Source organism: Toxotes jaculatrix, chromosome 6, assembly GCF_017976425.1.
Source record: "Toxotes jaculatrix isolate fToxJac2 chromosome 6, fToxJac2.pri, whole genome shotgun sequence".
Classification (NCBI taxonomy): domain Eukaryota; kingdom Metazoa; phylum Chordata; class Actinopteri; family Toxotidae; genus Toxotes; species Toxotes jaculatrix.
This window is the reverse complement of record NC_054399.1, coordinates 5618822-5632228: the sequence shown is the minus strand read 5'-3', so window position 1 is coordinate 5632228 and position 13407 is coordinate 5618822. Positions and strand designations below refer to the sequence as shown.

General features: G+C 42.5%; 1 protein-coding gene across 1 annotated transcript; it reads right to left on the bottom strand.

The window, feature by feature from the left end:
- Nucleotides 1–242: 242 nt before the first annotated feature.
- On the bottom strand, nt 243–7344 carry hapln4 (hyaluronan and proteoglycan link protein 4). The gene is made up of 7 exons (XM_041040364.1): nt 7252–7344; nt 7021–7153; nt 4118–4307; nt 3632–3804; nt 3394–3509; nt 2846–3032; nt 243–634 (listed from the first exon to the last, which is right to left on the bottom strand). Exons 1-7 carry the CDS (start codon nt 7342–7344, stop codon nt 243–245), a joined length of 1284 nt encoding a protein of 427 aa, XP_040896298.1.
- Between the last annotated feature and the right edge of the window lie 6063 nt (nt 7345–13407).

The window sequence follows — 13407 nt, the reverse complement described above, 5'->3', positions numbered from 1 at the left end:
GCTAACATACTCACTCCTTAAGATGATTGACTGACTGTAGACGAAAGGAAAATCACCCTATTAAAGATGTCACCCTTAATTTTACCCAGCCTCACTTCTCTCTGGCAAATGTGCAAATGAGTACATCTTGTCTGTGAGTGTTTTACTTTAAAAGCGATGAATGGATTCTGGCTGCTAGGCGACAGTTGTTGTTGCAGTGAAATCTAAAATTGCACCCCCCTCCTGCTCTCAGTCTCTCCACTTTAAATCACCCTCGTGGCATTCATGGGGATGCTGTTGCTGCTCTTCCTCCTTGTCAAACTATCTGTAGGGCTTTTTGTAATTTCAGTACCACCTGCTCTTTCATCCTTGTTCTTGCGGAAACAGTAGACCCCATACAGCCGGAATTTTTTATCAGGGAAGCCAAGGTGTCGGACACCTGGCTGGGATCCTCCACACCGAGAACGGGGGTTGACTATGGGATAACGGACGCTGCCGTCCTCCACCCAGCCGGCTTCACAGCGGTCCAGGAGCTGGAACTTCCATGCTGCATACAGCTGACCCGCTTTAGCCACCACAGAACCATCTCGAATGCAAGCCTTCATCGCCTCCGCATAGTTCACCTTCTTAAAGCGTTTGAGGAAGTAGACTTTGCCTGGGGGGGGATATGAGCGGAGAGGAGAGGATGTTTGTTATAAGAACTTGTGAAAAGGTGAAGGGGAACAGAGCAAGTGCATTGTTCAGCAGGGTGAGAGGAAAGAAAGGGAGAGAAATGAGTGAGAGAGAGAGAGAGAGAGAGAGAGAAGCCCCAGAGACAAGCTGAGCCCCGAGGGTAGATATTCTCAGTTCTCTCTCTCTCTCTCTCCACCTGATTGTGTTCAGAATATCAACTCATTCAAACAGCTGTCTGGGCAGATGCTCAAAATAGAAAGGCAATACTCTGTCAATGGACAGCACTCTAACTCAACATTACGCTCCCATTTTTGCTTTCATCTCACCTCTGGGGAGACTTTTCGGCTGGCAGTATTAAAGAAATGGGTGTCCTGATTGTTTGAATTGTTTTGGTGAACTGAGCTGGGTCACAAGATAGCTTCACCTAAGAAAGAAGCAAAGGATAAAGAACCTAACCACGAATTCTCCAAACAACTACTATCATGAAAATCATGTCCGCAAACCTCGGCTTTGCACTTGGCTCAGCTATTGATTTTGTGCTTGTTTATGTGACTGGTGGCTATTAGAGAGGCAGAATATTGTCTCATATTTCCCCAGGGGACATTCAGTAAATACTTTCCAGCTGGACTGAGCAACAGTATCGGTCACGACCACTGCTGAAACCTCCTGCCCACAACAGACTGTCCACAATAATTAACACACAAGGGAAACCATGAGCAACCATTTAAGGTTTCTGTCATACAACCTTTTCCTCACTGAGGATAGAAATATTTTCTTTTTCACACTTTAGGCCGTCCCAAAATGGGTTTGCGATTCAAATGAAGGGCATTGTCTTTCATCTATTTAGTTTTTAGAATGCATGAGAAGTTTTTAATTCTCTTTAAAACTTCTGAGGGGCGCATGCTTTTTTCCAAACTGAATTTCTAAAATTCCCTGTTAACCACTGATGCACTATGTTTTGCTAATATGGTAAATCACTTTAAAAAGTAGTTCCACATTTTAGGAAATATGTTTATTTGCTTTCTTGCCAAGAGTTAGATGATACGATTTAGACCACTCTCATCTCTTAAGGCTCAATGTGAGGCTACAGTCAGCAGCCGGTTCTTCAAGTACAAAGACTTGAAGAAGAGGAAAAGAGCTAGCCTGGCTTCATTTAAAGCTAACAAAATCCAGCTACTAGCACATCTAAAGCTCGCCAATTAAGATGTTAAATCTGATTTGAACCTGTACAAAGGCTTATAATAAAGATGACAATTCTGTGTACTATTTCTTGGCTGGGAGACTTCTTGGAATCTCTGCTGTTTGCCTGTTACTGGCCAAGAAATAGTTTGGCACCTAACCCCCAGTAAAACAGCAAATTGTTCTTTTAACACTTCTGTTTTTACACAGATTAAACAAATGAGATATAATGTGTTAATCAGTGAGATTTAGAGGCGTAAGTAGGTGGATTTTGTTACTGTTGGACAGAGCCAGGCTAGGTGTTTCCCTCCATTTCTAGCCGCTAAGATAATTGGCTGCTGGCTCCAGCTATGTACATAGCCCACTTTTCACAGAGACATGAGACTGGTATCAATTTTCTTATCTAACTCTCAGCATCAAAGCAAACAAGGACATTTCCCAAAATAACAAACTATTCCTTTAATAACCAATGTTGACTTGTTTCGACTGCCCAGAGACAGCACGTAAGTTGTATGCTGCTGCTGCAAAAAAAAACTAATCCAGCCTCCCAAGTTTATTTGAGTTTATGAACCTGGAGGTGGCATGTGTGTGACGCAGACACTCACACACTCTCTGAGGGAATGTGATGTAAATCAAAGAACTGAGAGATGAAAGGCGATGCTTGGCACCCAGCGGACACTGTGGCCCTAGCAGGGCTGAATCAACACAGCTTGATCTAAATCCAATGGCCTTAGGCCTGCAAGATCACAGGCAGAGATTAGAGACATGGGTCTCATTTCCCGACAGTGCAGCACTCATGGTACATCCTCTTTCTATACAGTATCACAACAATCCAGCTCCGCCAGAGTCTTCCTCCCTTCCAATCATGAGCCACAGATGCTGGCTGCTGAGTTGGATGTTGGTATTTAGTTGTATGATCATGTACAAAGTGTTTCTGATCTTCAGATATACTCCATATACGCACGTGTGTGCACACAACTGCAGTCGCCAACCTACATATCTCTCTGTTTCTCACCATTGAGCTTGGACGTGAAACAGAAAGCGTCATAGCGCTCATCCTCCTTATGCCTGTAGCCATAGTTACGAACACCAGCTGGGGTGTCCTTGCGGCCGCACTGGTCTCTGGGATGAGAGATAGGATACTGGACTGAGCCGTCCTCCAGCCATCCAGCGTTACACCAGTCTAGTCCTTCCAGCCAGGCCTGTGGAAGGAGATAATGTAGGTTAGTGGGTCATGCTGAAGGATTAAAGACATTATTAAGGGGAGAAAGAATGTGGTGTATCTCTTCTGACATAACTCCATTAGCCTGGTCATTAGTGGGTAGGGATTTTTAAAATGGGAGGACAAACCTGCAGTAAAGTTTGTGGTCTGGCCATATGCATATGCTCTATAACTATTTATGACTGAGGGCTGCAGCCTATAAGTGCATCACTACATCTATAAATTAATGTGTAGCTCTACACAGATCCTTGGTAGTGATCTGTGACTCCTCCTCTACTCTTTTTCTGCCTCGAACATGACAGATTGTGCATGTTTGAACTGCAGGGATGGTGTGAATATACCTTGTGCAGTTGAGAGTGGGAGGCCAGGATGGCGTCCTGCTGTTTGCAGGCATCCTCAGCCTGGTGGTAGTTGAGCTTATAGCGCCCCTCGCGGGGGTAGTAGGGAAACACCACTCCTACAGTTGACAGAAATGAGTTTACTGAAGAGTGTGAGGCTGTAAAATTATGAATTAGCAATTTCTTGACCAACACTTCAAAGCTTTGAAAAAGTCACTTCCAGATGGACCTAATTTCTTACCCTCTAGGTCAAGGTTGACAAATCCTGTGTCGTCTTCCATGTCATTAGTGACTTCGCACTCATAGCGTCCATAGTCCTCCAGCGTGACATTTTTAATAATCACTGAGGCGTCACCTGGTCCCGCCTGCTCCAAAAACACACGGCCTCTGTACGCTCCAAATACACGCTGCTGCCTGGAGAAATTTCACAGAGATTTAAGTTCCTTAAAAGAGCACAATTAGAAAGAAATTCATCAACAATAGGATACTTAGGATACTTACTTGATAGCCTGTAAAAAAAGAGCTATGTGTTTTTTATGAGTGGGTTAAAAAAAACATTTACTCCATCAAAACATGAATCAGGAGCTTCTATAAGCGCAAAAGGAAATCAACCAGTTAATTCAATATGCATTGTTTTTGGTTTGGGCTCTACAGCTGAGCAACAGGAACTTGATCAAAACAATAGATATAGATTGGCTGACTGAAAAAATGCAGAAGCTGAATTTACCTTCCGAGTGCCACAAAGACATCTTCGAACTGCAGCGCATCTGTCACTTTGGTCCATTTAATCCGGATGCGAGCAGGGTCGGTGTTCTCTGGCTCGTGATGGAATCTGCAGGGTAGAGTGATGGAGCCACCACGATGCGTCACCACTTTACCAGGAGCTGTCTGCACAATGACCGCTCCGGTGTCGTCCTCTGTGGGCAGGAAGAAGATTAAAAAAGGCTGAATTATCAACATAATGCGTTTGTGTTCCCTAATCTTGCTGGTCTGTTTCGTTCATCTTTTTATATTTGCTTTGTTTCACAAATGGGTTTTGATTAACCTTTATCTTTGTCATTGATACTGTATTGCTCTTGTGGCCAGAAAACTACATTTTGAATGGTGCAACTTGGTTAAATTAGGGGTAAATATTCAGCTGAGAGGTGCATACAAAGTGAACGCTTAAGGAATTCTCCTTTACTATACAAATATTCGCAGACAAGGGCTTTCAGTGCTGTTTGCAATCACCCTTAACACTGCCAATATTTGTAATTCACATTCTTACTGTAAAATAAAATTCAAAGATTCTCTTTGTGAGGGATATCAAGCATAAGGCCTGCAAAACCAGCGTCAGCTAATAAGGCCTGAGCTGTTTACTTGTGCTGTCACATTAGTGCCTCAACATTCACCATATCAATAGTGGAAGACATTTAATTTTTTTTTTTTTATATCAAAGGTTCCCGAGTGCAGTTCAGTCTCTCTTCTGCCCAGATCTGTCAACAGATTACCCACTCCAAAAATTTTATCCTCAACTTCTGCTGAGAGCATTTCACCAAAATGACCCAACACTAATGGCCTCACCATCCAAATGGGCAATAACAAGACCTAGTTTGCATTTTTGGCAGACATTTGTTCAGACGCTGTTTGCGTTTGTGTGTGTGCCTCGGCAACCAAAGAACACGCACATGACAAGTGTGGTGTAAACATTTAAAACGTTTAATGAGAGGCTGCAAGAGGTTTTCTGCTATGTTGTGACCAGATAAAGGCACCTACAATTATCCATGCCAGCCAGCAATTAGTTCTGTCACTGCTTACTGCTCTTTACAAAGTTGTTTATCACCAGCACCCACAAAAGCATAGTGTTTGATCAAAACTTTAAGCACATAATTTCCCAACACCGAAGGCTGCGCTACATCACACTAATGTTGAGACAAACAACACCATGTTACCATTTCATTTAGGTGACACCACTTTACAAACAGTCCTGGCAGCAGACTGCTGTTAATAACCTGTTTATGTCCCTGTCACTGCACTAGGGACTCCTACTGGTTCGTCAGGGTGCCTGAGTGAAGGGCTGGGGATCTGAACTAGAAGCTGAAGAAGGAAAAAAAGGAGCAGGCAGATGTTTATCAGAGAATTTTGGATAAAGCCGCTGTATGCTATCTGACCAGCACAAAACAGCTGACAGAAAAAGCTAGCAACTAACTGGAGACTTAGCTGAGACCAAAACAGAGAGAAAAGAAAGGTAAATAACGGGCTGGTGGCTGGAAACTGATGGATGGATGATTTTGCTGCCCTATGCCTGCTAGTTGTTTAAATAGGCAACTGTTTCCTAACATATTTGGAACAGCAACTTAATGAGGCAATAATATGACTGGAGTGTGTGTCAGCCAGCTTGATGTGAAGTTCCTCTGCCCCCAAGTGGCCAAAAATCATTTAATGCTGCTTTAAGTACAACTTTGATTTACTACTAGAGAATACTGATTACTTGAGATTTTTTGTTTGTTTCATTTTATGCTTCTTCATGCCCTTTGCTCCACAACATTTCTGCCGTGGCTTTAGTTTGTAGTTACTCTGCTTAATCTGCAAAGCAGCAAAGTTTGATTGTCAAGATTTTAGATACAAAACATATGAAGATGTTATATAATTATGCTATTACACTACCCAAAAAAGTAAGTAATTAAATTACCTGTCTACATTAATACATTAGACATTATGAATATTTTTGAATCTTTAAACGTTGACGTTATGTTTTACAGATACTATGCCTCTACTTTTAATTAAGTAAAAAAATTAAATGCAAAATAGGTTAAATAAATTGTAATAAATTATATTTACATTGTGGTGTTTCTGCTTTTACTTGTTTAAAGGAGTAAAGGATGTAAATACTGTACTTAAACCACTGACTGCAGCAAAATAGATGTGTCACTTCAGTTTTGCCAGGCACGCAGGGGGAGGAATTCAATCATCTGAGAATAATGTCTTGTTGTTCCAAGAACAACTGTATTCCTGGTAACTTCTGCTTTGTAGATGATCGCAGACAGCCGGGTCTCACGCAGTCAATTATTTTAATCGCTGTTGTCATCAGTTTTCTTAGCAAGTAAAGAAATGGAATTGATCGCAGTCCCCAGATGATGGTCTCATTAATGGCTTTGATAATGTATTAAACTGAATTCTTGGGTTGCAATGATTCTCAACGATGAGCCTAGAAAAATGAGTCAGGTGGAGTGTATCTGTACAGCCCAATATCACATTCAATGCATCAACAACCCCACCAGAACACTGCATTAAAACCTGAGGGTAAGTGTTCCAAAGTTTCTTCAACTAGGTAATCATGTGAGTATAGAATACATTGAGTTTGCATTTTCTGACTGCTTTTCTTCTTTCTGTCTTTAATGTGGAGACCTCTGGATCGTGAAAGCCCAGGAGAAGATTTAATGAATGAATTTTTCATGGTTTCAATGGGTGCTACAATAGAAGTCTGGAAGTGACCCAGCAGAGGTTATTAAAACTGTTCGACCGTTCAGCCATCTCACTGCTGTGGGAAAAGCATCTCAGCAGACAGTGCATGTATCTTAGCTAAATTTGGGCACATTTCAGCTCTGTTGCCAATGAGAATTGTAATAAAAAAGAATAAAAGGTCCTTACCAAGAACATGCACCACTTTTCTCCTTCCCTTCTCTATGTCAGTGGGCAGGGAAGTCACTGAGAGGGCAGAGGTCAGGATGAAAACCACAAAGGACAGTTTCCCAAAGGCCAGAGGCTGAGACTGCTTTGAGAGCTGCAGGAAAGGACACGACAGAGAAACAGGGGCATCACATCCCCACCTAAAAAATAGCACGGTAATATTCCAGGGGCACAATCAAGACCTAAAAATACATTGGTGAAGAGAAGCAGAAATATCAGGGACAACAGCATGACATCCTGGTATTCACTCCAAGGATTTGATGTTGGTGGCAACACATTTCCCATGCACCTCCAAACGTCATGCTGGAGAACTCACCCTAAAGAGTTTAAATGTTGGGTAGCTTAGCTGGTCAGCAAGTTAGGAAAAAAAGGCAACAGACAACTGATCACTTCAACTCTCTCAAAACAAGAAAATAAGGTTACTGTGTTTGGTATGAGTCATGCTTTAAAGTGGCTCAGCAGTCTGCTCCACACATTAGCTCTAGCCTGCCAGCTCTGTAGCTCACAGTCACAATATGAAAAGAGGAGATAGTCCTCACAGGATAGTCAACACTTCAAGCTTGTTTGGTACTTTTTATCCTTGGTGCCAAGTGCCAGCAGGAGGAAGAGGAAATATTTGGAAAGTTTTGAGGGAGAGAGGCTCAAGGCTGATTGTAAACAGAGGATTATGTGCAGGCTTGAATCACAATAAAGTCATCTTGATTTCTGGAATCATGATTTAATAATAAATAAATCCAGTGCCTGTTGTGCTTTCTGTACATATTAGACATATGTGATAGGGAAAGGGCAGAAAAAGGCTGCAACACATTTTAAAACATCAGAGTAAATGAGCACTCTCCTCTGGCAGTGACCAGTGATGGATCACCTATTCAGGTCAAGTGCTCATTATCTCTACAAGCTCTCTCTGGGTTATGGGTGAGTGTGTAGTGGCTGCATAGAACAGCACAGTAAGTGTCTTGTGCATTTCGACCCAGTATACTGTATGTGACACCACTTGGTGATGCTGCATAAATGCATAATGGACTGCAAAGGAGATAATCCTCTGCAAAAATGCAAACGTTCAGCACATGCTCAGATACACAGTTTGGTCTTTTACTTCACTGTGGAAGGAATAAAATCACCATAACAACAAAATAAAAGAGTCAAACGGGCGTTCTGCTGCTGTATGCACTGCTAGAGGTCTGCATAGTCAGTGTCACCTGTGAATTATCGCCTCCCATGAAACAGCACTGCTGCAGTACATAACATCTGAACATGGAGACAGGCCCCAGTGAAGCAGAGTTACCAAAGCGGCTACTTCACATGCACATTGCGCACTATAAACAGCCCTGCTGCATCACTTTTTTTTTTTTTTTATCAAGGTTAGTCCAGTGATCATCCCTGCAGTTCTCTCATGCAGCACAGAGAACTGCAGAGCAGACCCGCACCATCTGAGCACAGAAGTGAACTTACCATGGCTATCACAGCACGATTAATGCCTGGATGAAGGAGATGTGCCGCTGTGCGCCGTTTAACTCCTCAACCAGGCTAAATGTTGTTCTGCAGCAGCACTCACCTCTGTCCCACTCTCTCTCTCTCTCTATGTCTCTCTCCCCCCTGTCTTTCTCTCTATCCCCCTCTCTCTCTCTCTCTCTGTTTCCAGCCTCATCGCTGATCTCTCGCACTGCAGGGGAACCAGGGGTGTTTGTGGGTCCCGCAGTCCTCCGATGACGCAGCGCACATTGGGTAGTGCAGACTGTGTGGATAAGTCAATCACGGCAGCGACTTCACGCAGATTTAATGGTCGTGAGCGTCTTTCTGTCTGTTTTCGAAGCCCATTAGTGTGACGCTCACTGGTTTGAAAGTCACACGTTGTTTCAGTGAAATCTCATTAACTTTCAGGCAGAACATTGTTCCTATTAAAGGCTGATAGAGATAATGTTTGTGTGGATGAGTGCAGACTGAGGCTGATCGTTTTATTCAGCACAAATCAAATTCTTCCTAACAACTTAATGACTGAGGAGAGAAGATATAGATCTTAATATTTCCTCCATGGCTGAATTATAACATTAATAAATATCTAGTATGTGACTAAACAGTAGTTAATAACAACATATCGTGAATTCATGGGGGAGCCATTTATTAGTAAATGCCTAATGTATTTGCTTTATATTTATTAAATAAAAAATATGCCTACAATGACCCGTAATCAATCCATCCATAAACAGGTGGTTTCCGACAATACCACGAGAGCAATACCAGAAAGGACACGAAATCTGATTACAGTGCAAATGTCCAGGATGTTCAGTGGGCTCACAGACTTCATTAGATTTGCCACTGAACACAGGGCCCAGCAATGGTTAGTCTGTGCTCACTCTGAAAGTGACCCCAAATCTAAGTTCAGACCGCTCCACCAGTTACAATATAAAGCTCTCAAGATGTCAGGAAATGGTCAACAAGCTGACATGAAAGCAAACAATTTTGCTTTTGTGGTCCATTCATTAAATTTTGAAGGTGTAAAGGCTGTTGAAAGCAGCTGAAGGGAGGCCAGTCACCAATGGAACAAGGTGTTTCAGTGCAGCATCACTGACATCTCTGACACTGGAGTCTCTCTTAAGCAGCACATGGGCACATAGAGCAGACTCAACAAGAGCCTTCCATGAGAATGACGGTTAAATAAGTGAGGCCCTTGAGATGATAGCAGCCGACGATGAGAAGAGACAGGACTCTCAGCATGAGGCAGCTGCACTTCGTGTTGAAAAAAAAAATGAAACTGCACTGATGGCTACATTATTGCATACCATGGTGCTGAGATTCAAGTTGACTAGAAGTGTCTTATAGCGCAAGTAAATGGGTCTGTCAGCTTCTGTGCAGCTGCTAGAGTTACTGCAGTTCTGTGTGAGCAGTCACTGTGAGAGCAGCTCCCATAGTTTGAGACGTGCCCAGGTTCTCCCTGGAGCATTTCAGATGTATCAGCATGAGATGCAGGAAAAACCAGAGGAAAAATCAGCTGAGTCCACAGACAATAAAGTGGTGTTTTATGGAAGCTAAAAATTCAAGGGCAACAACATTAACGGCTTGCGTTCAGGCTTGGGGTAACAGCTGGATGCTTCCAAAGACATTAACAGTGAATGTGGTGTGTTATTTAGCATGGTCTTAAATAATCTGCTCAGATAAGTAAAAATATTCTCTGCCCTGCATCAACAGGATTTAGACAAGGCCTTTTCAGAAGAGTTGCTCAAGTTTAGGGCCCTCAGAGTGGAGCTGAGAAAGATTATCTTTCTACAAATCTATTACAAGTTGAGAAATGGACTGCAGGCAACTTTTTTTTTCCAATATTGTTGTAGCACTGAGGATTTTTCTCAGATTACCGGTTACCTTGGAGGGAGGTAATTTTCTCAAATCACATAAATAAAAAATAAGCTGAGAACAACCACGGGCCAGAACTGTCTTTCAGCAGTGATTCAGTGAGCTGAATTTTGAAGATTTAAAAACCTGGTATATGACAACAAAATCAACAAGCTACTGGGATAAACTATTATTGTTTGCGCATTGCTGCATGAAAGTGTCCATTATAGATGTTTTAGCATTATCATGTTAGCCAAAAATCACTGAATGCAGCAGTTCAGTGCTAAATAGTTAAGAATAGTTATACAAGTTTACTTATCACTGGTGTATGCGGATGTGTTGCCCACCACGACATTGTAAGACTATTATATTTCAGCATACATGTGTAAAACATAGTGACTGAGGAGAGCTTGGCTTCATTCAGCCAAATAGGACAGACTGGTGCAAACACTTACCTGACACCCACCTGATACCTGACAACCACGGTCAGACTAACCTGATCAAGGGCCCTGGACCAAACCGTGGCCTGTAGGCTCGCCCCTTTTGACTAGTACCTTTTTATGTACGATGTAAGAAGTCGATACTTTACCTAGTAGCCTCTTATTCATTTATTAATCTGGGTATGTGACATTTCTTGTATTGATACTTTAACTGATGCTGCATCACTTATTCATTAAAACATTTCTTCAAAACACATTTACTCATATTACAAAGTGAAACTTCACAGGCAAACCTAACATCACCGCAGTGCGAACTGTTCAGTTGTGTTTTTCACAGCCACAGATCCTCGGATCTCCGGGGCCGCCTGCACAGCCGAGCAGACATCTGCAGCAGAGGTCCCCTGTGACTGCCTTCATGGGATTACAGAGCTGTTTGGAGCAGCCACATTTGATTTAAAGCCTCTGTCACGCACACAGAATGCACAGCTAGCATGTGCAAGCAGGGGCGATGCCACACTTGAGCATGAAAAAGCTGCTGAGGGAGAGAGAATTAAATGAGTCTGCCTCTCTCTCTCCCTCTCTGTCTGTCGGCCTATTGCTCAGCGAAGTACGGGTGATAATTACTTATGAGTGGGCTTCTGTTATTGATGTAGTAGGGGTGGAGAGAAGGGTTACACTGCTGTTTTAAAAAGCTTTATCTAACCACATAAATAACCCCTTTTATCTCTGTCAAGAAAACACTGTGTTCATTTGAAGGACTGAACTGCATCCAAAGCATCATATTCCTGAAAAGGTTTGGCACATGGATACTGTATTTGTCAATTATGTAATGACATTACATGGTGTGCTGAAAATTTGCTTTTTCGTCAGTGTTTTGCCTTTCATACTGAGAATAGTCCTTACGGCATTGATAATGGTCTCAACAGTCTTTCTTCTAATTAAATTCGAGAAAAACCTCTCAGCCTGGTACTGTCACGGTTCTCAGAAAAGGCACCAAAGAGCATGACTCAGGAGGCAGATGTAAACGTAGAGTCTTTATTTAGGAAGAAAAAAAAAAAGCAAGGATACAAAAATCCAAGCAGGCAAAAGAAGCACAAAGGGTGAAGGAAGGAAGGAATATCTGGCTGATCTGATAAAAATCTGATAATAATCTGGCAGACAGCAAGTGGAAACAGACCAGTATATATACTAAGGTGCTAATGAGGGAATGGCTAATGGGTGAACAGGTGAGTGGGGAGGAGCAGGTTATAGGTGATTCTACTGGCAGGAAAGGCAGGCAGGTCTGAAATGAGGGCAGAATTAGAGCATGTACGCACAAACAAGTGGAGTGAATGAATGAAAGGATGAATGAGCAGACTGAAGCTCAAAACCATGACAGGTGGTCATTTAAGTGTGTTTGTCAAGGCAAACAAAAACAGAAGTCTTTTGGGTTTTTTTAGGTCTTTTTAAAAGACAATGACGAGAGCAGCGGCAAGGCTGTTTGCAGGGCCACCCACACTGAGCAGGCACACAGCAGCATCACTCAGCGGAAAAGAAACAAAGAGGATCAAGGGATGTAAGAAGAGAAGGGATGAAATGCTCACAATTTGGGCACAGAGGATCAGACAGAGTGCAGAACGGCAGAGGCACGTCTTGTTTTCCTACTTAGACCGAGAAAGAAAAGCTGTCTTTTTAAAACAGAGATAAGCTGGCAGCAGACAGCAGCGCTGTGGGTTGACCAGAGTGACTGAGTGACAAGAGAAGCACACGTTGCCTTCTGCTGCCCCCCCACTTCACACTACCAAGAACCCCACAATGTCTATTTTACATGTGTGTGGGCTGACACGTGGACATCTCCAAGTACTCCACTTGAAAAAAACTTAACCTACTGTCAAAGTCAATATGTTGCTGCTGGTTTATAAACAAATTTGGAGAAAGATGCAACCAACCTGCAGATGCAGCCAGGAGTCAATAAAAACTGCAGTAATAAATCAGCTTGGCGAATAATGTCATTAAAGTCCTATTCTTAACGCTCCAGTTATATCATCGACATACTGTAGAGTTGTTTTTTTTTTAATGAATAAACACACAACTGCATTTTTTATAGACAACATATTCTGCCATTATGGCAGTAGCTGTCTCCTCTCTGCCACGACTACACACACGCTGAGAAAAATAGCCTCGTTATGCCATTCACTGGGTTGTTTGAAGCAGTTTGGTGCCGGCGAATATAAAGATTCACATCCAGTTTCTCACGTTTAGTCATGCTCCATGTGTGTTCGAAAACTTCAGCAACAGAAACTGCCATACGCTTTCTTACAGGGTTGAATGCGCTGAAAATGCTTTGCAGTATTTTCATCAGCCCCCTCCCCCTTAAGACTGTTCAGGTTATTAAATGTCCTCTGGACTTATTCATACTGTAAATGGCTGCAGGATTTCCTTCATGCCAGTATGCCATACATCCAGCCACTGCTGCCTAGCAAAGTGCAAAATCAGCCATGTGCTTCAGCTTTTATCTCGAGGAACAGAACAGATCTACACAGAGGTGTGAACAAGTGTGAAGGGGAAAACTTGTGTGCCTAAAATATAAATCCTAATTAAA

What these genes read in the sequence shown, in the direction of transcription:
- hapln4 (XM_041040364.1), bottom strand. Translation starts at nt 7,344, where the DNA reads ATGGGAAATGTGTTGCCACCAACATCAAATCCTTGGAGTGAATACCAG. An exon ending in TTCTGCTTCTCTTCACCAAT is followed by an intron (nt 7,154 to 7,251) that starts GTATTTTTAGGT and finishes CCTTTCCTGCAG; the next exon opens with CTCTCAAAGCAGTCTCAGCC. An exon ending in TTTCACGTCCAAGCTCAATG is followed by an intron (nt 635 to 2,845) that starts GTGAGAAACAGA and finishes ATCCCCCCCCAG; the next exon opens with GCAAAGTCTACTTCCTCAAA.